The 26,620-nt window shown below is 46.3% G+C and overlaps 2 protein-coding genes and 1 long non-coding RNA gene across 6 annotated transcripts in view; 1 reads left to right on the forward strand and 2 right to left on the reverse strand.

Moving 5' to 3' along the window:
* Nucleotides 1–24,384, reverse strand: LOC122227500. Its single transcript, XR_006206087.1, has 3 exons — nucleotides 24,145–24,384; nucleotides 14,597–14,734; nucleotides 1–244 (listed from the first exon to the last, which is right to left on the reverse strand). It is a non-coding gene; the product is annotated as an uncharacterized LOC122227500 (long non-coding RNA).
* LOC122227499 (phosphate carrier protein, mitochondrial-like) lies at nucleotides 21,432–24,131 on the reverse strand. Its single transcript, XM_042952052.1, has one exon. The coding sequence runs from the start codon at nucleotides 23,793–23,795 to the stop codon at nucleotides 22,791–22,793; it is 1,005 nt and encodes a 334-aa protein (XP_042807986.1). The 5' UTR covers nucleotides 23,796–24,131; the 3' UTR covers nucleotides 21,432–22,790.
* DMRTB1 (DMRT like family B with proline rich C-terminal 1) overlaps nucleotides 23,618–26,620 on the forward strand; it is a 22,452-nt gene continuing 19,449 nt past the window's right edge. For 2 of the 4 annotated variants that reach the window (XM_042952048.1, XM_042952051.1), the window contains exon 1: nucleotides 24,449–24,579. The gene's annotated coding sequence lies outside the window, so the exon portion shown is untranslated. Of the gene's footprint in view, nucleotides 23,676–23,775; nucleotides 23,864–24,448; nucleotides 24,580–26,620 lie in introns of those variants that run through there. The other 2 variants (XM_042952050.1, XM_042952049.1) reach the window with 2 other exon arrangements.

Consider the following 26,620-nt stretch of genomic DNA (forward strand, 5'->3'; position numbering starts at 1 on the left):
TTATTAATTCCAGAGAGAATGTAGAAGGGTGAAAAGCCAAATAATTATTATAAAATACTTGAAAAAAGCAGCCTCGATCCCTGACAAGCTGGGAAGAAAGCCTTCATGTGGTCACCGGAACAAAGCAGAGACTCAGGCTTTTTATAACAACTGAGAAACATTCTTCCTGGTCATCATGTCTGAGAAAAAGGTGGTGTCCTCTGGGCAGATACCTAAGCAAGGTGCCACGAGGAGAGTGGGGGACCTGGGAGAGAAAGGCAGAACAGAGACAAAAACAGGGCAGAACAAGAGTGGGGGGAAGGGGAAGAAAAAAAGAAAAGAGACAAAGGCAGGGAGAGGAAAGGGACCAGGGAAAGAGAAAGACATTAGTCATTTCAAAAAGTATTCAATAAGGGAAGCCAGTCAGCACCCTTTTCTGAAGCTTTCTGCAAAATAATGACACCCAAGTCGCTCTGAGATCAGAAGGGCAGGGGCATAAGGAGAAGAGGTCTGCTGTGGGTTGAATTTTGTCCCCCAAAAAGATAGGTTCAAGGTCTAACTCCCACTACCTGTGAATGTGACCTAATTTGGAAATAGAGTCTTGCAGGTATAATCAAGTTAAGGGTGGTCATACTGGATCAGGACGCAGCTTATAAGGAAAGGGGAAGTTTAGCTACAGACACACCTAGAGAGGAGAGTGCTATGTCAAGTGCAGGCAGAGAGGGGAGTGATGCTTCTACACGAGACCTGCCGCTGACGAAGGCCACAGAACACTAGAGCGGGGAAAAGTAAAGAGCGAGCCTCTCCTAGAGCCTTTGGAGACAATAGGGCCTTGCCAACACCTCAATTTCAAACTTCTACCCTCTAGAACGGTGAGGAAACAAATCGTGGGTCTTTTAAGCCACTCAGTCTGTGGTAATTTGTTAGGGCGGCCCTAGGAAACGAATACAGGGTACCTATAAAAGTAAAGATTCCTGTTAGGGGCTGAATTGGGTCCGCTCAGAGTTCATTCGTCGAAGCCCGAACCCACCAGTATACCTCAGACTGCGCCTGTATTGGAGATAAGGTCTTTAATGAAGTGATTGAATTAAAATGAAGTGATTAGTGTGAGCCCTAATCCTCCTCATGAGAGGATATTTGGACACAGAGAGAGGGAAGACCATGTGAAGACAGGAGGAGAAAATGACCATCTACAAGCCCAGGAGAGGAGCCTCGGAAGAAAGGAACCCCATCGCCACTTTGATCTTGGACTTCCTCAGAGTTGTGAGAAAATACATTTCTGTGGTTTGAGCACCCAGCCTGTGGTACTTGGCAATGGCAGCCGGAGCAAACTAACATGCCTCAACCCCGGCATTCACCGGCCCCGCCGGATGGGCCGGGCTGCAGAAGCTTTTCCAGTGGCTTCTTGAGGCTGGCCTCCATGACTGCCGTAAGCTGGCTCAGGTTGGGGTGGAGGAGTCAGCGCTTTGTGCTGTGGGCTCTGCCTGACACCTGCCCAGCCCTCCCAGGAGCACAGAGTCCTCCCCTAGTGCCCAAGTAACCAGCCCCGGGCGCACCTCTCAACCGCCTGCTTCCCCAAGCCACTCTTGAGCCAGCTTCCCTGTAGAACTTGGCCTGGGTCCTTTCTCCCACGACCTGGAGCTGCCCACACGTGCCTTTGGACACTTCCCCTCCCCCACCACCAGCATCCAACATGAAGTGAAGCCTGGAGCTGTGCATCACAGAGGACTAGATAACGATGGTGACAACGGGGGTTTCCATGCCTGAGTAACCAGTTTTTATGTTTCAGTTCTGTCCCTAACCTTTCATTTTCTGCCAGGTCTGGGAATTCATCTTTCAGAGCTGCCTGCTGTTGAGTGGACTCCAATTCCTGAGAAGAATGTCAGAGCAGAAAGATCCAGGCTCCCGTTGTTATTTTTGTTTTCTTTTGGACAGATGAGGAAGCCAAGGCCCAGAGAGGGGAAGGGACTTGCCCCAGGTCACACAGCTATTTTAGGGCGAATCAAATCCAGAACACCAGGCTCCTGCAGCCAGGCAAGCCCGCAGCATGCTCAACAAAGCACCCATGAATTCTCAGATAATACAATTAGGTCACTCTTTTTTCTGCCTAACAGTCATATTAAGATTTGGGATGGGCTGCAGACGTTTTTTTCCCAATTTTAAAAGCACTTCAGCATCTTATTTATTACAGCAAAATCCAGTTCATGTCACTGTTACTAAAACTGCACTTTAACAAAGGGCTTTTATTACAAAAATGAATTCCTGTAATAACTGCTCAACCAGACACTTTGCAATTAAAAATGAAACTGTGAAGTAAAGAGAAATGCAATTCACAATAAACGAACTTGTTCCCTCTCCCCGCCCTCCGCCCGCCTGGGGTCTGCAATAGTGCATCTCGATTTCGAACCATTTCCTGGCATTAGGGTGTTGAGTAGTCCTGTTCTGTTCTCCAAATGATTAAACGATGTCATATTTTTAGCTTGAGACTGATTCCCTAACAGACAGTCACAGGTCCTTTCGGTCAATAACCGGCTCTAACAAGAGAATAGGAGCCGGCAACACCCACCCTCAACGGCCTGTCAAAGGCAACACACCCGATGCCTACGTGGCCGCTTGCATGTATCTCTTTGCTTAATGTAATCCCGAATTTTGATCTCATTGCTGTTTAAGATGAAAGCTCGGAGTGTGAGAACCCCAGTGCAGTAGTCCGTTTGGGCCACCATAACAAAATACCGTAGACTGGGTGGCGTAAACAACAGATCTTTATTTTCTCACAGCTCTGAGGAGGCTGGAAGTCCAAGATGGGTACAGTTCTGGCGAGAACACTCTTCCAGGCTTGTAGACACCTTCAACTCTGTCTCACGTGGCACAGAGAGGAAGCAAGCTCTCCACTATACCTTCTTACAAGGGCACTAATCCCATCGTGGGGCCCCACCCTCACGGCCTCATCTAAACCTAATTACATCCCAGAGGCCCCATCTCTGAATCCCATCACATTGGGGGTTAGATCTCCAACATATGAAGGGGGAGGGCACAATTCAGTCCATAGCACCCACCTACTAAAATAGCTGACTGGTTATTTGTACAGTGCTCATGTGCAAATTTGCACTTGGAATCGTATTAGTGGGAATAGTTGTTCCTCCTGCATGTCTTCTATGCAAAAACTTTGTTTTCCTCCGAGCAATTCCCCCTTTGGTATGCTGGCAAGGACAATTGAAGAGGAATGGACCAAGTTAGAATCCCAGTAGTTAGAAGCAGACGGAAGGGTTAATGGCTCTTCACAGCTCTGGAACTGCTCGTTTTAGCTGTACAGGCTCTGAACTACTGGTAGTCGGAGACCCCAGGGATCTCCGATAATTTCCCCCTGATTACTGTTGTACTAATTCTTCACTCCTCCGACCCCTCTGTAGTTGATGGGTGAAATAGCTTTTAAAGCAGCAAACAAATTAGGCAAATGCTTTTGATCATAAGTGCAGATAATACACACCCTACAGACTCTCTTTTGTGGTATTTTTCTATACATATTGACACAGCTGATCTTTGCTTCTGCAGCATGTACATAAGTATTATCCAAGATGACTGGCATATGGCGCTGTTACGTGTCTTTTAAGAAAATCTCCAGCCGAACCCAACATTTCCCATGTGGCACCTGATATGCAGTGGGCGAGGGGTATTTATAGAACAGTAATAATGATATTTGAAAACACTGTAATGTCTAAAGCCTCTATTTCTCTGCAAATTTCATCCAGAAGGCTGCATTTTGCAGACACAAGCTCCCGCCAGCCATTCACGGCGATTGCTGGAATGTTGAACATTGTTGAGATTCACAAAGTGGCTGTTTGGAGCGTTACTGCCTCTGAACCTTTCAGAAGCAAAGTCACCTTCTCACGTGGATGGAAATATTTGCAGGTAAGGGCTTGCCGACTGACTTGGCCTTCCAACGCTAATCTTTTGCCCTTCAGTAGAATTGAGTTTGGGAGGCATTTTCCCTTAAAAACCATAGTAGAGCCTCAGGCTTCGTATGGTAGTTCATGAAATTGTAGAATCAGAGAATCTCAGCATCAGCTAATCTGTGAGCTGGGAGTGAATCTAGTTACCATTTTAGCCAAATCTTCCCCCCTTTTGTAAACCATTGAGGACATTGGTTTGGCGACATAGTTGGCTAACATAATTGTGTAACCTAGTGGATTCGGGCCTATTATATTTAATACGTGTGTATTAAAAAGCCCACTGGGGTACTAACTTCCACTTTTAAATGTCTACTGTGTGCAGACGCTCTACCAGGCCCTAATTTGAACAGGATATGTTATTCAGTCTGGCCAGATCAGAGGCGTGGGCTTTGCATATTCACATTCCTGCCTGAGCTCCATCACAGGTCAGTCACTGACCGCCCACCTTGTGCCAGGCTGGGGGGCCCACAGGCCAATGGAGCGTGGCCCCTGCCTGGGAAGGACACTCCAGCTTCATGGGAGGTAGATGTACAAACAGACGGCAGCGGCCTGTGATCCAGGCTGGACAGAGGGGTGATCGGGGGCTGTGACGTTAACCCCAGAGGCTGGGGATTGCCCCAGGAGGCGGTGATGCAAAGGATCTGGGTCTGGAAGGATGGCAAGGAATCAGTCAGCTGAGGGGGGGGCTGGGAGGGGAGGTGGGGCCGCCAGGCAGGGGGTTTGCATGAGGAGGCCCCAGGAAGTAGGAAGGGTAGAGCGGAAGGACCCTGGCTAGAGTGGTTGGCGGACATCAAATCACAGAGGGCCGTGAAAGTGTTACCAAAGTCAGGGGTAGACCCTACCCAGGGGACCAGGGGAGCCCTGGGGGTCATGGATGGGGAGGGAATCTGACTTGGACAGCTAACCCATTCGGGTTCCATTCTGAGTGAGGGGGCCAGGCTGCCCATGGAGGCTAGGGTAGGAACCCAGGCCAGAGGTGACAGTTGCCATGGGAAGTGAGAGGAGGTACCTGTTGGGAAGAGCCTGAGGGAAGGGAGAGGGAAATCAAGGACGACTCCTGGGTACAAGGAGAAGGGGTGTGGGGGTTGGTGGTGCCAGCAGCTTAGAGAACATGGAGGCTGAGATTCCACTGAGAGAGACCTGGAGCCAGAGGATGGGGGAGGGGGCTCAGGAGAGGGGCAAGGGGCTGAGTTGCAGGTTGGCTGGGACAGGGAGAAGGACAGTTGGGAACAGCCCAGCAGTGCTGAGAACCCAGCAGCGCTCAGTAGCCTGGGTAGGCACAGAGAAGGGCAACTGCAGGATTGTCCTTGGGGCGGGTTTGCCAGAAGGTGGGGGAAGGACTGGGGCACAGGTATGTGGTAGTGTCTGGGCCTGGCAAGGAGAGGAGTGCACTCACAGGGCATAAACTTCACAGGATCTGAAGAAAGCCACGGGAAAAGGTCACATGACTCTTCAGACAGCGGTGCCAGGACGACCCGTGTTCGGCCTTCTAGGAGGCTCCCCCAGTCAATAGTGGCCAGACCCCAAAACAGCTGCTTTAAGCGCAGCATTTGCTGCCCACCTTCCTTCCTGCACAAGGCAGGCTGCATTGCCAGGGCACCAGAAGCAGCACATCTGAACAGTGTTTCCCTGGCAACCACACTTCAGGACACGCATGCCCAGGGCAGCATGGGGAATAGAAGGAGCACTGGACGGGGAGTCCCGGGATATCACCCACAGCTCTGCCACAGTCCTCAGTTACCCCATCTGGGATCCAGATGGTCCCTGTGGTCCCTTCTGGCTCTTTGAAGTCATTAATGCCAACTAAGAAAGAACGCCCGCAAAAGGAGAGGAAAGTGCTTTGAAGAGAAGCACTTATAGGCACGCCTGGGTGGCTCAGTCGGCTAAACATCTGACTCTTGGTTTTGGCTCAGGTCGTGATCTCATGGTTTGTGAAATTGAGCCCCGTGTTGGGTTCTGCACTGACAGCGTGGAGCTTGCCTGGGTTTTCTCTCTCTCTCTCTTCTCTCTCTCTGTTTGTTTGTTTGTTTATTTAGAGAGAAGCACTTATAGGGTAGTTTGCAAGCCCTCTCACAGACCAGACCAAGCTAAGGAAACCCAGGAGGAATTTAGGCCCTCATCCCAGGGCCTAGGTCGGGGGTCTAAATACCGCTAGAAAGCTCAGTGAAAGGAGATGTCTCCTGCCCTTGGGAGTCCCTCCTGGCTCATCGCCAGGCGGGATGTTTCTGACTCAGTGCAATCTCTTAAATGGCACATGGGTGGCCGTCGTAAAGATCTTGACCATAAACAAGTCCAGTAAACAGGACACCTTGAGCGTGTCAGGTTCCATGCCCCGTGCTGTGCGTGTGCACTTGTGAGCCTCACGACAACCCTTGCAGGTGGGTATTATTATCCCTACTGTGCGGCTCAGATCGGTTAGGGACCTTGCCCTGGTGGCTGTGTTAGAATCTGCCTCCAGCTCCGTCCGTCCCACGAGGAGGCCCAGGGACCTCAGGAGAGTCTCATCGGCCTGTCCAGGCAGAAAACGGATCGCTGCTCCTGGGCCACTGAGGTTTCAGGGGATGCGCTGCGAGCCACAATTCACCTTGACGGGCCGGGTGGCTACCCTCCGGGAACTTAACAGTGTGAGCAGCAACCTTAGAGCAATTTTTAGGGAAATTGCTTTCATGGGGTTGAGACCCTTGGGAGAGGCAAGCCCAAGCGAGCAGCAGCAAGGTCTGCCTTTGCAGCTGCTGACAGACCAGCACCCCCCACCCCCGCCAAACATGGCCTGGCAGCCACCCCACCAGTGGAGGCATCTCAGCTGTCCGACCACGCACACATCTGCCCAGCAGCTCTGCTGCTGACAACGGCGTGTGACAGATCTATGCCCGAGGGAGTGTGAGCCCGACGCGTCTAGGAGGAGAGGCAGCGTTTAGCTGCGGGGGCTCCTCCTTTCCTCCCGCCGGGCCCCCCAGCACCGGATGCGTGGACCTCCATCTGTGCTGGCATCGCTCATCTCTAACGCAGCCTGGCAGGTGCTCTGGCTGAGGGGAAGTAGGATAAGAGTCTGGATGTGACGTTGATTCATTTTTGTGGCGGGAGATTGATGAGATGTTTGAGGGTGACTGGATGCACTCTGGTTTGCCGCCTTCAGGAAAGGATCAAGCTGGTGGAAACAAATTCAATCATTCTGATTTAGGAAAAGGCGTCTTGAGGCCTTTCCCTTCCTTTTTGTATCACTCCTGGAGTCTCTCTCTCTCTCTTTTTTAAAAGATTTTATTTTTGGGGCGCCTGGGTGGCTCAGTCGGTGAAGCGTCCGATTTCAGCTCAGGTCACGATCTCACGGACCGTGAGTTTGAGCCCCGCGTCGGGCTCTGGGCTGATGGCTCAGAGCCTGGAGCCTGCTTCCGGCTCTGTGTCTCCCTCTCTCTCTGCCCCTCCCCCGTTCATGCTCTGTCTCTCTCGGTCTCAAAAATAAATAAATGTTAAAAAATAAAAATAAAAAAAAAGATTTTATTTTTAAGTAACCTTTACACCCAACATGGGGCTCGAACCCACAACCCTGAGCTCAAGAGTTGCACACCCTACCGACCGAGCCAGCCAGGCGCCCCGCTCCTGGAGTCTTAAATCCTCAGTTACTTTTTTATTCAAAACACATTTATTTTTAAAGTATTGGCCCATTGTTATTTTAGAAACTTTACCCAGAGTTCAGTTTAAGGAGTTTGTCGGGTATCTTTTAACGACAACTTGGGACTGCAAAAGACATAGTGCACTGCATATATTTTGTTTTTAGAAGGATGGATTTAATGTTCAGTCTTTATCTATCATGCCCACTACAATTATGGATAATTATCATGTCTTGCTGAGAAATCACAGTGGGATAGGGGGCTATGCAGAAGAAGACAAACTCACACACACGTTCCTGCCTGATAGATTCTAAATCACCGTGTTTAGATTTCAGTAATGGCGTGGAATACGAGGAATTCTCTCATGCTGTGTGGGGGGGGGGGGGGGGGGGACAAAATTATTTCTTAGAAAAAAAAAGCCCTTTCCAAGAGTGCAAGTGGAGGTAATCAGTAATCTACAAGGAGGTAAGAAATAGGGAAATAAATAAAGGACTAAAAAATTAGGATACTTTAAGACTGAAGATGAGGCTTTGTTTGTAACATGCTCACACACACAAAAAAGTCAATCTTTCAGTAAAGGCTGTCATTGCCAGAGTGACAGGCCTCTGGTTCTTTCCTTGATGCAGCTGATATTGATTAGGGGACCACCATGTACCAGATTCCAAACATATCGATTTAAAAAAAGTAATAGAAATCCCTGAATGTCAAATTGTGTTGCTATCCATGCTATAATCACTGATTGATAAGACAGTTTTTAAAAAACATAGAAATACTAGATTTATGAATGTTAATGTGCTCTTTGCTGTTCATGATTCAGATCCTGGAATAGACCCTCATAAGGACAGTTTTTAAAACATAGAGGAGAGGGGCGCCTGGGTGGCGCAGTCGGTTAAGCATCCGACTTCAGCCAGGTCACGATCTCGCGGTCCGTGAGTTCGAGCCCCGCGTCAGGCTCTGGGCTGATGGCTCGGAGCCTGGAGCCTGTTTCCGATTCTGTGTCTCTCTCTCTCTCTGCCCCTCCCCCGTTCATGCTCTGTCTCTCTCTGTCCCAAAAATAAATAAAAAACGTTGAAAAAAAATTAAAAAAAAAAACAAACAAAACATAGAGGAGGAATTTCTCACATAGAATTAATCATGGCATTTTGTATCCTGTATTTCGGATTTGGGCCACGTACACTTCTGAGCCAGGAGGGGCACTGCACAGACAGCCGTGGGTGAGAGGGTGGGGGCAAGAGCCTGGATGGACAATGGACACGGGGTGGGTGAGGGAGTCGGTGGGCCTGGAAGTAAAGCAAAATGGGGCAGAAAGAAGGAGAGGAGGTTAGAGGCAGGAACCGGGGGAGGCTAGCTAATAATATGTGAAAGACTCATTTTTGGCAAGGTTTACATGTAGCTTCCAGGACCTCTACAGACAATAACTGACATCTGTCTAAACCCCCCGGCGAGACTTGACTCACAGTTCTGTCACTTCTTAGCTGTTTGACCTTGAACGTGTTATTCAGTTTCTTGTGCCTCAGTTTCTCATCTGTGAAATGAAGCCCTATCTTCAGTGTGAAGACTGAATGAGTTCATCCCTTTAAAATACGTGGCACAGTGTGCAGTAAATGTTAGCTATCGTTATTGAGGGCAGTGAAATGGACATTTTTCATCTTTTGACAGCCCAACATCCAAATCCCCTCTTGTGTGGGTCCCGGTGGGAGGCAGGGCTTAACTCTGCAAGAAAGGAGGCAAGAAGGTGGGCCTGGGGGGCAGCTAAACACACGCCCCCTCCTGGGGTTCTAATCCTGAGGGTTTAATCCAGAGGTACGGGACCACACTTGGAGATGATTTGCAGAGCTGGGAGCTATGAGGAAGCAATGGCTGGGTCGCTGTGCTGGGGCAGCCGGACTCTCCCTGTGGTAACTTGGCATAACCCCGGCTGCCTAACCTCCTTGACTCCTGTCCCTGCTCTTGCAATAAATTCCTCTTCTGCTGAGTTAGCCAGAGGTCGTCCTATAGGTTTGCAACCAAGAACTCCTAGAGGAGCCACGCTCCACGGAGTTGTCAAATACCACTCCCTTGGACTAGGGAGAGAAGACAGCTCTAAAAATCCACCACAGAATCCAGAATGACCTCAGAGTTGACCAGCAAGATCCCAGGGCAGATATCCCTCATAGGGAGAACTTGGTAGACTGCCCGGAAGGGCCAGAAGCATCATGACAGAACCCCCAGGAGGGCCAAGACCGGGAGAAACCACACACCATTCCTGGGAACTTGGAAAGATGGCAGGGGCTGGGAGGCCGGGGATAGGGGAGATGAGCAAACATTTACCCAGGACCTAAACCACGGTTTTTGGAGTCTCTAATCCTTTATTACTGCTTTTCTGCCAACTGCTTCCTTGCAGGGAGCATGAGACTTTTCCTGCAAGTGGGGCAGGGATGTGTTTATCAGCTACTTGCAAATTACATGGTAAACACAGCTCCCCCTGGTTGAGGCAGTTGCTGAGTCTCTTTGTTAGATTAATAAGATTACAACAATCTGGGCAGACTTTCAAGTGTTTATTTTCAAAACCTTAACTTCAGAGGGTGGTGGTAACATAGTACCAGACCTGACTGGATTCTGTGTATTTGGATAGAGGGTGTCTCTATTCTAAGTGGTTATTTTTCCACATATGGAGGGGGGGAAAAAAAGGTCATTAACCCTCAACTGCTACCAATTTATAATCAGTACCCTTTAGCCCATTTTGTGATCAACAAGTTAGTGTTTATTTTAACACCTACATGGTGGCTGGCCTTGTCCCGCAGACTTCAAAGGGCTTTAAAAGGGATAACCGTTACAGGGAATCATCTCCTGCAACTTTTAAAGCATTTTGGCAGACTTTCCTTCAGTTTGTAACTGTGTGCATTTCAGCAAAATTTACTCAGAGTGAAATTCTGTAACACAAACCCTATTTTCCTGTTGACTTGCCTTACTACATTGTGGACGTCGCAGCTCCTTGGCAAAAAACATACCACCCCCACCACTCAGTGCCAGGAAGGAGGGCTGGAGATTCGGGGCACAGCTAGGGTGGTGGCTGGGGTGGGGGTCTTTCCTGCACTTTAGAACTTCCCATCGTGGTCCACCCTCCGGACTCACTGCTCAGCACCATGCCCCACAGGCCCCGAGAACCATGGGGAAATCAGAGGGTCTGAAGCCATTTCTGATCTTTGTGTTCAAGGAGTTTCAGGTGGGCGGGGGGCCGTGGAGCCTTCTGTACTGCCCCAGCATGCAAGCACTGAGAACCTTCACCCCAGGCCAGGGCTGCCTGTCCAACCTCTCCGTCCCCGCTGCAATTTCCCCAGGATCACCTCACTCCACTCTCTTCTTTAAAGCACAGCCCCAGGCCGGGCTCCTTGGCCCTCACTGCAGTTCCCGACACCCTAAGCAGTCTGACAACTGCCCCCCTCCCCCCACCCCACCCCAGGGCAGGTTGACTCAGTTCCCTCCACCTGCCATGCCCTTCCCCACCTCACCACATCCTTCTGGACCCAAGAACAGGGGCAGCAGTTCTGAAATTCATCCCTAAGCTCCGGGCCTTCCCATATTCTGCAGCACCCAATGTGGTCACAGAGTTCCCCACCTGGTTTTTGACTTGACTGTCTCCCTGTCTGAATCTTCCCTGAGGCTCTTTGGGAGCATTTCAAATTCATGTTGCTATCCCCCATGTTGAGCTTAGGATGTACCAAATATTGGGAACTTAATAAATGTTAAATAAGTGGATGAATGCATGAAAAAAAATGATGAGTGTGTTACTAGAGATACCAATAATAATGAGCTTTATCTAAAGGGCTTTTCAGTTTATGGGAGGATCCTATTCATCAGTTTATAAGCCTCATAGCAAGTTAGAAAGGTGGTTACTATTGCCTGAATTTCACAAAGAGGTTAAATTATTATAACAAATAATAGCTCTAATGTCTGAGGATACTTAATAAACATGCTGTGTGGATAATCTGAGAACAGCTGGGCCAGGTAGGCAGTCATCTTTTACAGTTGGGGAAACTGAGTCTCAGAAACTTGTGTAAAGCCAGAGGCAAGACTGAAGCCCACTCTGGGGACTCTAAAACCTTTGTTTAGTCCCTGACACAATGCTGGCAGACGGAGGACGGAGCCAACCCCACAGATAAAGGGTGCTCGAGCTAAATCTTAAAGGACTAAAGTGAAAATCAGTAAGGGATGGACAGCCTGGTCAGGGGGACTGATGTGGGCAGAGGAGGGAGCAGGAAGCAGGTGGGCCACGCTTGGGACCTGGACCTGAGAAACAGGGTGAGGGGTAGGTAGTGGAGCCGGAAGCAATCAATGCCAGTGGGGTGGAGGGGGTGGGGTCGGCTGATAGCAAGCCTCAAATACTCTGGGTAAGGTGCTCAGAATTTATCCCACAGCAGTGTCAGTGTGTGTGTGTGTGTGTGTGTGTGTGTGTGTGTGAAGGCGGCTTTTGAAATATTCTCATGTTATTAGGGGAAGAGACCAAGGGCAACAAGATCAGTTACAAGCCACAGCAATAATTTGGACAAACTATAAGCTGACCTGACATGGGTAATGGAAATAAAAAAGGGGAAACAAATACATGAGATCTTGAGAGTATTTCCCATACCTCTCCCCTTCTCTGTTCTTAGGCCAGAGAAATTTCCCCAGTGAAAGCTTCCCCACCCTTTCCTGGTTCAGGGCCAGGTGCCTGTGTGCTTCCTGTTCCTTCTGCCTCAAGTGCTCTCCCTCCCAACACACCCCTACCCACCTGGAGAATACCTATTCATTCTTTAAAACATTTCATAGAGGCAACTCCTCCAAAATCTTTCCTCGCTGCAGGCGTGATGGAGTGACTGATCCCACCTTTGTACGGCCTCGGTACATCGCACATGCTTCTGCGGGGACATCGGTGCCGGTCTGTTTCTGCATCTGCGTCCTCTAGTAGACCGCGAACGCCTCAGCGGTTGTGACCAGTTTGGTGTTTGTGTTCCTGCGCCTGCGGTAATGCCTGATGCGCACTGAGCACGATGTTGAATGAACGCGATGTTGAATGAATGGACGGAAGCGCGTGGAAGTGAGTAAATGAATGAGCGAAGGTATTGTTCTCCTCCCTCATTCCCAGTCATTCCCGATGTCCGACAGAAGTAAGCTAACTCATCATTCTCTCTCCGATGAGGTACTTTGTTTTGAGAAATGCTTCCAATCTAAGTTTTGTTTTTGTAAAATCAATGAGTGTCTCATTTGGCCAGTTTGAAACATCCAAAGCTAGCCAAAAAAAAAAAAAAAAAAAAAAAAGCTTGGGTGAAAGAGACAGGAAAGAAGAGAGAAGGGGAACATGGTGGGGGCCATCCACTTATGACAGGTGCTGTTTTTCCTGAGCGTGATTGAGAAGCACCGAACACCCAGGCCTGGGTCCTTTGTTACAAGTGACCTCCGACAAAATTTCTCCTCACAAGAGGAACCAATAGGAAAAAACTTTGAAAGTAGTAAGGAACACCGTGAAAAAGACGTATTATTTTCTGCCTGGATGGTTAAATATTGCCTTGTGAATTAAGAGCTAGCTTCCCGTGTTCCCACCCTTAGAAAGGGGGTGATTTTAATATTAAATGTATTCCTTTCACTTGCTAAGACATACATTAATTATGACAAAAACGTTTCCAAAATATAAACTTAAATCTGTTAATAAGCACAAATCTTCCCAGAGAAGTAGGAAGCAGGGGAGACCAGCAGCCTAACCTGGGATGAGAAGCCATCTGTGACTTTAGAACAAGCCCTTTTACTAGCTGTTGGTGGCACTCTGTTGTGAAATGCTAAATTAAATACCACTAAACATTATTACGGTTTCAAAAAGTAGTTACAGGCTTCAATAAGCGCACTTTTATCACAAGAACACACAACCTAAAGCCAAAATAGTTCAGTTTAATGTGCCAAAAATATGCTCCCCCCATACATTGTTAGAAAGAGCAGTAGCAAAAGAAATCTAAAATTTGCTGCTAATTCATCTGACGGCAGCCAACATCTCCTATCTTCCTTGGCAAGAGGGCCATTTTTCTATGCTGTATTTTGCACACAGAAATCTGCATAGAGTGATTTGCATACCAAAAACACATTTGTAAAGGAAACTGTTTGCATAGAAGCCAGGGAGAGATGGGGTTGCCACTGTTGGCTTTTATACACACAACACCCCCAGGCTACTTGCTTTTCGGTTTCCTCTACGCTGCATTTCCCACAAAGGGTTATGTACTTTATGATGCATTAAAAATTAAAGCAAGTATATCTTGTACGTATCCACGAACAACCCTAAGAACAATAACAACACAGGCTAAATTTTTCTGTGCCAACAGACTTCCATGTTTACAAAGGAGCTGGTAGTAATAATATAATAATAATACAGGGAGCTTTTATTTTATACCACTTGTTTTATATAAATTACTGCTAATTCTCCCAGTCTTCAAGGTCGGTGCTGGGGTTCCCCATTTTACCTATGAGAAAGCTGAGGCTTGGGGAGCTGGAGGTAAGTTAATTCGCCAAAGCCGCACAAGCCAGCACTGGTGAAGCCAGGTTGGGAAGCCTGATCTCACCTCTCAGCCCTTTCCTGCCACCCCCTCCCCCTCACTGCCTCTCTCTCTCTCTCTCTCTCTCTCTCTCTCTCCACCCCCCCCCCCCCCCCCGCAGTTTTGCTGCATACCATTGTTTCATTTCCAAGGGCCGAGCCTACCAGTCTGGGGGTGGTAGGGAGTCCTGCTGGGAGAGGTGCACCCCTTGGGTTTCCTGGCATTTTTTTTCTGACCAGAGTTTGGAAGCAGGACAGCCAGTCTCAAGGCTCAGTGAAGGTGCCCAATACACTAGCTCAGTGACAGACACGGGGTGAATAGGCAATGGCCTGTGATTCAGAGGGTGCCGGGGCGGAGGGGGGGAGACGGCTTGGTTGCCACACAAAGAAGGTACATGGTAGTTGAGATGCAATGGGAGCCTCCCGCTCAGTGCCCGTGCGCTGTCGCCGATTCAGTGCCAGCCCAGCTGTATTCTTGGAAACACAGAATGGTTTTGTGTGTGCTTAATTATAATGCTACTTACAGAGAATTTATCAGCAGCAAATCAGATGCTTGATGCATTTCTTAAGGAAAAAAGGGGTAGTGGCACTTTGAAACGTGTTCGTCTGATGAAGCCTTTGGATTCTTCCGGTATACAGCATTTGACAGAACTCGGCCGTTTCTGGAAAGTCAATAGGGGGAAAAGTGCAGAATGAAAAGACCGAGGATGGTTATAAACATCTCGTTTGCTTGCTTTTAGGAAGCTTCTTTGTGTGTTGTTGCTCACCTAGTTTCCCTTTCTCGGGACATGACAGCAAAATTTGTATCTAATCATATCTCCTTATCCAGGATTGCCGCTGTCCAAAGATTCCCGGCTTCGAGACTTCACTGTGATGCGGTCACTGTTAGGAGGCAGTTTTTCTGACACTTTCAGTAATCAATCTTTTTTGATATCATCTATAGTACCTCTGCCTCATAGCAAGTTCCAGGCTAAAGCAGGTAAGGGGACAACAAACTGCCGTGGAGGCAGACAGACCTGGCTTGAGTCCTGGTTTTGTCACTATGGGTTTACCTCAATCTCTCGGAGCCTCCATTTCCTCATCTGTAAAATAGGGGAGAACGTAAGGGCAGAGCCTGGTTGCCTGCCAACTATTTCACTCCTCTTCCTTGCTGACGGCGACGACGACGACAAATCCTGATTTTGTTTAGCTCCCGATATGCCCAATCCCAGCAGATGCGCTGCAACGACCCAAGGTGTCCATTCCTGCCACCAATGGTTGGTTTGTAGGGTCCGGAGGAGAGCAAGTGACCTAATTCTGACCAATGAGGCCAAACGGGACATCTGGCAGAAGCTTCCCAGAAAAGATTTTCCTCTCTGATAAGTGACACATGTGAAGAGAAAGCCCATCTGCCTTTGGCCCTCTTGCTTCCTGAGTCAGATGCTGTTGTGGAGACATGATGTTTGGGGTAAGAGCAGCCATCTCTTCAAAACAAACGGGACCATCACTGACGCATTAAAGGTGGCAGAGCTGAAGGACCCGAAGAGTGTAGGTCCTTGGAGCAGCACTGATCTATTGCACCAAACTTGGTCTACCTATCTCCAGATTTCTTGTCAACAATAAATGTCTTTTATTGTTTAACCTGTTGTGTAGGGTTTTGTGTTTATTGTACCCCCCCCCCAAATCCTAACTTACACAAATATCAACCTCACAGGATGGTTGTAAATACGTGATACGTTGGATGTACAGTAGTTAGCGCGATACCTGGCACAGTGAATCATTGCTGTAAATGTTAGTAAGGGCATTAATGAGACACAGGTAAGGATCCAAGAGAACAAAAGTTTCCAAACACAACAGATGAATCAAACGAACGGTACGGATTTAGCACAACAAAAAAAGCTTTATATTTTTGGTAAGGGCTGGGGGAGACATTGAGGTACAAGACAATGACTACAGCGACAAATCCTTATATCTGGGAGTAAGATGTAACTACAGCCAGAATGTGAACGTTAATGGAGATGAAAGGACTGTGGTTCTTTGCCAGGTTTCCATCCACCCTCTTACAAATGGACAATCACCCTGTCAGCAGCTCTGATTCATGTCTGAAGACTAACAATTATGTGTATGTGAATTACCAGCCTTGCAAAGGGGCAGAGTTCTTTCAACCCACAGGATTTCTTTGAGAATACCAAATTTTACTAGTATTTTCTAAACACACATTTTTCCCCTTTGTGGCAGGAAAGATAGATACAGTGACATATATTAAAAATATAATAATTTAGGAATATTTCCTTAGATATAGTCTACCATTTTGGAGCCCTGGGATAACTCACAGGACTACATACAGTTTACCCATGAAATCACCAGTTTTTGAAACAACCTACTAGAACACAAAGTGGGCATATAGTAAGATAACATGTGAAAGTACCTGGCATAATAGAGGTAATATCATATAGTAGATATGTAATAAGTAATAAGTAACCTTCAAGTAAACCCCGTTTCTTCCTTCACTGTGCTTTAGCAAAGGAGCAAATGACAGGGTCTCAAAGTAACACAGAGGATTAAACACACACATACTCACAGCCATATCCACTTATGTATAGGGTCCGTGTACATCCATCCAAAAGCCCTACACCCTCTACGGCTAGACAATAAGCATTGCTTTTCATAACTGATAGTCATGAGGCTTTACAAATCCCTGAATTATTAATCATATTTAATATATTATGAAAGAGAATCAGACATGTAGACAAAAATTCATCAAGAATTGGAGATAAAAAAGAATTTCTGGTTACCTTGCAGTTCATTAAATAGAACCACCAATTCTTGAACATGTTGGTTAATGGAGATTCTTTTGTATATTATACGCACATCTGCTTTTCTCAAAATCCATCTGTTCCTCTTTCTTTCTTACAATAAAGGGCAAAATTGTTGGTGGCTTAACAATTCTCCAAAATTAATGATCTCTGCATCACTAAGAGACGAAGATATCATTCATTCCTTAGAGGCAATTTCCAGCCTTTACAACGTGGTGCAGTTTGTCCCTACTCGTTTGTATGGAATTTAACAGGACAATGACACAGCTAGCAGTTTACTAATGCGCTGTGGTCTTTTTTTTTTTTTTTCCACACAAGGTTTCTTATTGTTTAAATTGAGGTGTAATTGACACATAACATCATATTAGTTTCAGGTGTACAACATAACGATTTGATGATTTGATGTTTGCATACACTGCGAAATAATCACCACAATAGGTCTAGTAACCATCCTTGCAGCTGGAGTCTTAACTCCATTGAGAAAGACAGAAGGCTGTATTTCTAGGAAGAAAAAGATGTTTGAGGTGTATTTTATAGTCTCAAGATATTTTTTCATAGCTTTATTGATATCATTCACATACCATGAAATTCACCTTTTTAAAGTGTATCATCCAGTGGTTTGTAGTATAAAAATTGTGCAACCGTCACCACTAATTCCACAATACTTTCATAATACCAAAAAGAAACCTTGTACCCATTAGCAGCCACTCCCCATTCCTCCCTCCCATCCCTGCACCTCCACCCCAGCCCCTGGCAACCGCTAATCTACTTTCTATGAGTTTGCCTGTTCTGGACATTTCATATAGATTAATGCATACCATTTTTGGCTCTGTCTGGCTTCTTTCACTTAGTATAATGATTTCAAGTTTCATCCATGTTGTAGCATGTATTTTATTCGTGTGTTTCTTTTATGAGAAATAGTATTTTATTCCTTTGTATGGTGAAAACATTCCATCGTATGGATATACAACATTTTTAATCCATTCATCAGTTGATGGGCATTTGGGTTGTTTCCACTTTGGAGCTAATATGAATAAAGCATTTCATGATATCTTTATCGAGGTGAAATTAATTTAACACACAATTAACCATCTTAAAGTGTACAATTAAATGCCATTTAGTGTACTTACAAGGTTGTTCACCCACCACCTCTCCATGCTTTTAAAACCTGAGAAAGATACTCCATATCCATTAAATAATCACTTCCCATTCCCTTCACCCCAACCCCTGGTAACCACTAATCTGTGTACTATCTCCATGGATTTGTCTATTTTGATGTATTGTAAAAAACGAACCATGCAATATGTGACCTTTTGTGTCTGACTTTTTTCACTTTGCATGAGGTCTTTGAGGTGCATCCAACTTGTAGCTCCTGTCAGTCCTTTGTTCCTTTTTATGGTTGAATAATATCCCTTTGTACATACCCCGATTTATCCATCCATTTATCCACTGATGGACTTTTGGGTTATTTCCACCTTTTGGCTTCTCGTGATACTTTAGTGTCCCCACTGTCATCATAGTCCAGGTCACCATAAAGTCTCTCTCACCTGGATTATAGCAACATTTTAACTGATCTCTTCTCCCTCCACTCCATTTCTTTCCACACAGCAACCTGAAGGTCATTCCATGCTTATAGTCCTTCATGGGTTTTCCAATGGCTGTAAGAACACTCTAAGAAGCCCAAATTTTTTAACAGGGACTACAAAGCTTGGAGTGGCCCTCTTCCTTTTTACCTTTCCTACTTCATTTTATACCAGCCCCTCTACAACTGAAAGGCTCCAGCCAAAATGAACTTCTCTCACTTCCTCAAAACCATCAGGCTTTCTCTTTCTTCAGGGCAGGTGCACATGCTGTGTATCTTCTTTTTGCCAGTCTAACTCCTGCTTATCCTCTAGGTCTCATTTTTTATATCACTTGGATGTCCAATCTTACAAACACCCTCTACTTCTCTGCAGCACACTATGACTGTAAATTGCTTTTCCTACTAGACTGTAAGCTCCTTAAGGGCAGGGACCATGCATCATGCTCATCACGAAAACCCCTCTGCCTAGCACAACACTTGGTATATGATACACGTTGATCAATAGTGTTACAAACTGGGCATGGGCAGAATTACCAAATTGCCTCAAAAATTTTGGATACTCTATCACTGAATGTCTCAAAATACGTTAACTAAAATGGGCACACATACCCACAAATCTTAGTTATAATTGCATTGTTGAAATTCTTCCTACCATTCACAAAAGCAAGACAAAGCCTTCTAAATAATATTAAAATTTAATTCCCTTTGAAATAGTTCTTTGCTTACGATTAAAAAAAAAAATTGATCTTGGAGCGGCTGGGCAGCTCAGTCGGTTGAGCGTCTGACTTTGGCTCAGGTCATGATCTCATACCTTGTGAGTTCGAGCCCTGCATCGGGCTCAGTGCTCACAGCTCAGAACCTTGAGCCTGCTTTGGATTCTGTGTCTCCCTCTCTCTCTGCCCCTTCCCCGCTCATGCTGTCTCTCAAAAAATAAAACATTAAAAGATTAAAAAAATATATTGATCTTTAAGATCACACAGAACAAACATACTATAATTGAATGGCTGCTTATCAAAATGTGATCTGACTTCAGTGATCATTCTTGCCTTTGAAAGGCTCAAAAGAAATACTTTCTAAAGACACATTTACACAGCAAGGACAAATACTCGAAACATTAATACCTTGATTCTTTTCAATCTTTATCAGTGTGGTTTAACGTGTAAATATGGCCTTTGTTTTTCAAGATTTTACCTACTCTCTTTATTCACTTCTCAAAGGATGGATCAGTGGATGAGATTACAGCTCCCTATCATGAAATTAATTTCATATACTTGAAACACCTACTTTGATCACCACCTGGGGGAAAAGATAAATAGCCTAAGCCAGCTTTTTTAGCTATAGGAATTAAAGATTAGAGGAAAGAATTAGAAAATGCGATAAAATAAAGCCTTGAAACTGCAGTACCACAAATTAGAAAAAAAAAGGAGAAGAAGAAGCAGCACTGTTTTTTAATATCATCAGGCCCTTCAAGTTAGGACTGAGGCACTGACCTGGTGTGGAAAATGATTTAAATATTGAATTACATGTATTTAAATAGTTTGCAGTTTGATTACTTCTAAGCAATTATGCCATAGGTTTTCCCCAATCGAAATACATTATAAACTTTCCGTTAGTGTAAAATTAGAAATCTTTTTTTTACAAATAGAAATTTAAAAAATATTCTTGAGGCACTATAAAAAGCAGCTTATGAAAAGAATAATTACTGGTTATGTCAAGGCACTGAGCTTGAGTAATGAAGAAAATGTGGACTCTGATTCAGACGATCACTTACTAGCTATATGATGTTGAGAAAGTTACCCAGCCCTTGAATCTGTTTCTTTGTATATATAATGCACTTTATCTATAAAACGCACTACTTCAAGGATTGAGATTATGAGAAAATGCATATAAAATGTCTCATAATGCCAAACATATACTATGGCTTTTCTGATCCTAATGGATTTGCATGATTTCACTGAGCGGTAATTACAAAGTAAAACACTGAATAGAAGTTTAAGTTGTACCAAAGGAATAGTTAACTAGGGAAAAAATCCCCAATGACTCTGAATGTAAAACAGTCATTAAGTTACTTAATTAAGTGAACTTGTATTTATTAACCTTACTTAAATTGATTTACTTATTGACCTTTATTAACCTTAATTTTTAGTCTTTATTGTCAGCTACTCTGGCCCCTACTTAGACAGACATTTGTAAACTAGCAACAAAAAAAGAGATGAATAGAAATCTAGGAACTGAACAGGAAAACTGCCAACCCAAACTAAGTAAACCCATTTCCTTGACCATGTCCACGATAGTCAGAATATGCCAAATAGTTCTCCTTAGATTATAATTCTCAGGGTATATTACAGAAATTACCTGGTGTTCCCAACAGAGCAATCATGAAGTGCCACAGAGCAGAACTAGTGGTATGTTGAAATTCCAAAGATTTTGTGGCAAATCCTTAAATCATAGTACTTATAGAAAGAACTTCTTAAACTGTTGACCAAAGAAACTTCCCACTAACATTTTACAAGGCAACACTAGACAGAAATATATTTGTATTAAAATTTTCCTAGTAAGAACATGCACAAGTTAGTCCTTTGAAATTTATCACTCTCCTTCATTGAGAACTCTTTTCAAAAACCTGGAAGCCAACTGCCTAAGGAAAGTCAATGTCTTAATAATACATAGTATCCTGGGGGTGCCTGGGTGGCTCAGTCGGTTAAATGTCCGACTTTGCTCAGGTCATGATCTCACAGTTGGCAGGTAGGAGGCCTGCATCTGGCTCTGTGTTGACAGCTCAGAGCCTGGAGCCTCCTGCAGATTCTATGCCTCCCTCCCTCTCTGTCCCGTCCCCACTTATGCACGCGCATTCTCTCTCTCAAAAATAAACATTTAAAAATTAAAAAAAAAATACATAGTATCCTTCCCATGCATCTTCCCCAATAATAAACAAAATACAGGCCCTAAATATAAATTTCATTCTAGCTCATTCACAAGTTCTGATTTTTTCCTCCAAGTTCTTTATTATTCAGTCAAGACAGTTCAAATATACTTAACTTAAATTTAGACACTTTTAAGCTTCTGTTACATTGTGTAAACTTCAGTTTATACTGAACAGTTTACTATTACATAGTTAAAACATCAACATCTTTTAAGTTTGCAGTCTTTAATACAAGTTAAGGCAACCGTGTAACATTCAGGCAAATTATAGCAAATATCACATTGAAGTTTATTTCTTGCTCATATTCCATAAACATCTCTAATTCACAGAATTTCACTAATTTTATAATTTCCTCAGGCAGAGATGTGAAGGCCACAGAAAACTGAAAATGTGCCTTATAACTTCAGTAAATTTTATGAAGCTCAACCATTGTAAAGATCATGGAAACATGTACCAAATTAAATGAATGGCATTTGTGACATTAAAAGTGAGATCTTCCTTCCAAAGTCACCAAAACCATTCTTTAATATTCAACAAAAAATTGGAATTGCAGGGTTTCATGTGTGTGTTTTTAAATGTCAGGGTGGGATGATCCTCTTTGGATGTGGGGCTGTTGAAAGCTGAGTTGTACAAAAGAAATTTTTAGAGAACAGAGGCTTTTCTTTACATATTTATTCTCAGAGCCTGCCCTTCATCTCATTTTGGTTTTCCACATTGATCCAATTGTAGCACTTCCTGGAGAGAGCTATGTTCTAATCAGCAACATCAGGAAGAGAATTGGACAAAGCAAAATGAGAAAATGCAGATCTTCTCATGTCATGTCTCTTTGAAAACAAAGAATACATTCTAAGGTATCAGGCAATATAAGTCACAATTTGACTTTTAATAATTTTTACCTGTAATGGACATGAACAAGAAACATGGTATGAGTCCGTCATCTATTCAATAGGTACACGACTTCTACTGAGGTGAATGCCTTTTAGTAGAATTTTACTTTGTTCCCTGTCCCATACAGTTGTGCTGACCTTAAAACCTCATTAGTAGGCTATTCAGGAAATCTCCACCGAACGGTGGATCAAGGTAGAAACAAACTAGAGACCCTGAATTACCTAACATGACTTCCCGTTAAGGGTTTTCTCCTTACAGTGGCTCAAAAGCTACCGAGCTAAAGCAGCCATGCCGACTCCCCAAAGACAAGGGTCCGGACCCCTACATGAAACGGCTGCAATCCTCTTGGATCGCCGAAAGAGAAGGAATCAATCCTTTAAAGAGAACTCGGACTACATATCGTCACCTCTCCCAAACCAGAAAACCGAACATTTTACACGCTAGCACTGCCTGGACGCACCCCCCACCCCCCTTCCCACGGGATGGCCTCTCTGGGTGGACGGTGGCCACAGGAGCTGACACACCCACGCCTACTTCTGCTTCTTCGGGGATTTGGGCGCTTGGGCGACCGGGGGGCGAGGCAGCTTGAAATAGACCTTGACCGAGTCATAGATGAACCACTGCAGCGCAGTCAGGGTGCCGATCATGATGATGCGTGCGAACAGGCCCTTCCACACGCCCGCGAACCCCAGTCTCTGGAGAACTCCCAGGGCCGAGCTGCCCTTCTCCTTGTTCAAAACGGACACGACCGAATCGGCCGGGTGGGACACGACGGCGCAGAAGACGCCGGCGATGTAGCCGGCCACGAAGGTCACGGCCAGCTGCTCGGCCTTGGTGCACTGGCTCTGGGGCTTGGGGACGACGTGCTCGTAGAGCGCCTCCACCGTGCGCTCAAAGCAGGCGAACTTCATCATGGTGTAGGGGATCTGGCGCAGCCACAGCGGCGCCACGCCCTTGTAGAAGGCCCGCGGGCCCTCCTCGCGGTACATGCGCGGCGCGGCGGCACGCAGCGTGCCCGCGAAGCCGGGCTGCGTCTGGATGCGCACCTTCACCGCCTCCATGGGCGCCAGCGCCACGTCGGCGAAGAACTCGGCGCCGGCCGACGCGGCCAGGTACAGGCCGGTTCTCCACCGGTACGCCTTCTCCGGGCCCAGGAGCTCGGCGTAGCGCATCTTGAAGACCTCGTAGAGGCCGAACTTAAACAGGCCCTGCAGGGAGTAGCCCAGGAAGGTCGGCGCCCAGCCTCGGGCCAGGCCGCGCAGCCCATCGTCGCGCACCGTCACGCCGAAGCCGAGGACGATGCCCTTGTACTTGGCGGGGTCCACCTGCATGCGGCACTTGACCAGGTCCAGCGGCACGACGGCCGTGTGAGTCAGCCCACAGCTCAGCATGCCGCCCAGGCCGCACAGCAGCAGGTATCTCGTGGAGCCGTACTCGTAGCTCTGCTCCTTCGCGGCCGCCGCCGCCCAGAACCTGCCCTTGAGCGGGCCCAAGCTTCTGGCCTGCGGGGCCCGGCAACCGCCAGCGTCACGCATGACCGCGCTCCGTCCAGCCCCACACCTCTCTCGGCCGGAGCTCGTTCCTCTCGGGGGCCCAAGGGCAGGTGCGCATGCTTCGTGAGCTTCCCGCGCGTGACCCCAACGGTCGGTGTCCGTAGGCTTTCTGCCCGCCCTCGGCACGCGCCTGCGCAGCCCCTACAGGTCGGGTTAGCTGGGGGCCTGAGGCCGGCTCCCAGAGGTTTAGGGGGAGCATCACCCTGCCCCTCACCGCCAGGACCGCCCTCCGCTCCTCCCTCACACTTTTAGCCCAATGGGCTTCTGGTAGCGGCAGGAGGCCATCCCCTCAGCCCTCCCTAGCCAATGGGCAGTGGTCCCCAGATCTCACCTTGAGCGGTAGGTAAGGCTCTGCGTGCCCAGGTGGCTTCTGCCCAGCCCAGCTGCCTAGTCCTCTACAAAGACGCTAATAAAGTAAATCAATAGGTACAAACATGAGTACACACAGGAATAGGCGAGCAAATAGATAAGGAGTTGGGCTAGGGGGCGAAGAGTCGCCATGCACCGTTGCTTTCCTGAGAGGCCTTTCTGGAGGTCTCACCTAATTGTGCCCACTTAGGGCAATAGTCCTCTCCATGGCAACAGAGTGTTCTATGGAAGGAATGGGCAGAGAGAACCAGGAACATGGTGTTGGAGGCCAGCCAGTCCTGCGGCTTCTAGCCTACCATTCTCATCTGGCAGATAGGGATGCCGTCTCCCCCCAAGCACTCACACGCCACTCCTGTTTCCCTCCAAGAATTGCAGTGAGGGCTTAGGAAGCATGGAGGTACTCCTGAGTTGGGGGTGGGGATTCTGTTGATTATTTTCATTCATTAGGTATTTTTTTCATTGACTACTGAATCCCTGGCATAATTCTGGAGATCACAAAAGTGAGGCAGAAACCCTCACTTCCCCTAGGGAGACTGCAGTCTCATTGGCTTGCAAAGTGAGAACTGAGTGACTCCACGTGTAAATCACTAGCATTCACTCATTCATTCACCCACTGTGTGCTGGGCCTTGTGGAGGGTTAGGGATTTAAGAAAGAGCTAGACTGGGGCACCTGGGTGGCACAGCCAGTTGAGCATCTGACTCTTGATTTCGGCTCAGGTCATGATCCCAGGGTCATGGGATTGAGACCTGCGTGGGGCTCCAAGCGGAGCATGGAGCCTGCTTAAGATTCTCTCTCTCCTCTCTCTCTCTACCCTTCTCCCCAGCTTGTAGTGCATTCTCTCTCTCTCTCTCTCTCTCAAAGAGGAGCTAGATATAGTCCTGCTTATTTTCAAACAAGGGGATTTAAAAATCAGCCTTGTGTGGTATTATGATAGGGGTTTGATTCAAGTTCTGTGTGAACAATGAGGGAGCAACCAATTCTATCTCATGAGGTTGAGAAGACTTCCCAGAGGAGATGACCATGTAGCGAGGTCTTGAAGGATGAGTAGGAGGCTGTCACATAAAGTAGATGGAAATGGAAGTCCAGGTTAGGGGAAACATGAATACATGAAGTACTGAGGAGGGGTGAGTAATTCAACACGGTGGAAACTAGCAAGGGTTGAGTCTAGAAAAAGAGAAATCGGGTCAAATTAGGGAAAGCTTTAATGCCTTATTCAGCACTTTAACATTTATCCTGTAGGGAGGCTAACATTTCTCAGAAGTGTGATCCATAGGCCACCTCATCAGGATCACCTGGAATGCTTTATTTAAAATCTAAGATCACACCCCAGACCTCTGAATGAGAATCTCTGAGGGCAGGAATATGCAATTTTAATAAGCTCCCTCGGGTGGATCCTTCATTAAAGTTTGAAAACCACAGTATGTAGATGATGGGAGGTCAAAGATTTTTTTTTTAAAGGTTCTCTGATTAAAAATTTTAGTACTTTATCCTGTGCAAATTCATCAAGCTGTACACTTAAGATTAGTGAACATTAGCCACTTTATGTATGTTATACCATATTTTTATGTATTTATTTTAATTTTGTGTGAGAGAGGGTGCGTGTGTGTGCACACGGGGGAGGGGCAGAAAGAGAGGGAGAGAGAGAATCTTAAGCAGGCTCCATGCTCAGCACAGAGTCCTACATGGGGATCGATTTCACGCCTCTGAGATCATGACCTGAGCTGAAATCTAGAAGTGGACACTCAACCGACAGAGCCACCCAGGTGCTCCTAACATATACTTGTTTAAACTGGCAGTATAAAAAAAAAAAAAAAATAGAATTGGGTCCTAATTACAAACTTAGGATGATGACCTGATGGAGAGCAGAGGCAGATATAGATTTTCTCAATCAACAAGTCTTACTGAACTCCTGTCCTTATTGTAGTCTTTTTTTTTTTTTTTAATGATTATTTTTGAGAGAGAGTGAGTTGGGGAGGCACAGAGAGAAAGAGGGAGATACAGAATCCCAAGCAGGCTCTGCACGGTCAATTCAGAGTCCAATGTGGGGTTCAAACTCACAAACCATAAGATCATGACCTGAGCTGAAATTAAGAGTTGGATACTTATGGGGCGGCTGGGTGGCTCAGTCAGTTAAGCGTCCGACTTCAGCTCAGGTCATGATCTTACAGTTCGTGGGTTCGACCCCACGTCGGGCTCTGTGCCAACAGCTCAGAGCCTAGAGCCTGCTTCGGATTCTGTGTCTCCTCTCTCTGTTCCTCCCCTGCTCATGCTCTGTATCTCTCTCTCTCTCAAAAATAAATAAATTTAAATTTAAAAAAAATTAAAAAAAAAAAAAAAGAGTTGGACACTTACCGGGTGGCTGGATGGCTCAGTCGGCTGAGTGTCTGACTTTGGCTCAAGTCGTTATCTCATGGTCTGTGGGTTCGAGCCCCCCATC

Source organism: Panthera leo, chromosome C1 (genome assembly GCF_018350215.1).
Source record: "Panthera leo isolate Ple1 chromosome C1, P.leo_Ple1_pat1.1, whole genome shotgun sequence".
NCBI classification, from domain to species: Eukaryota; Metazoa; Chordata; class Mammalia; order Carnivora; family Felidae; genus Panthera; species Panthera leo.

Excerpts from the sequence above, each read along its gene's own strand:
- LOC122227499 (XM_042952052.1), bottom strand. The coding sequence starts at position 23,795 with ATGCGTGACGCTGGCGGTTGCCGGGCCCCGCAGGCCAGAAGCTTGGGC.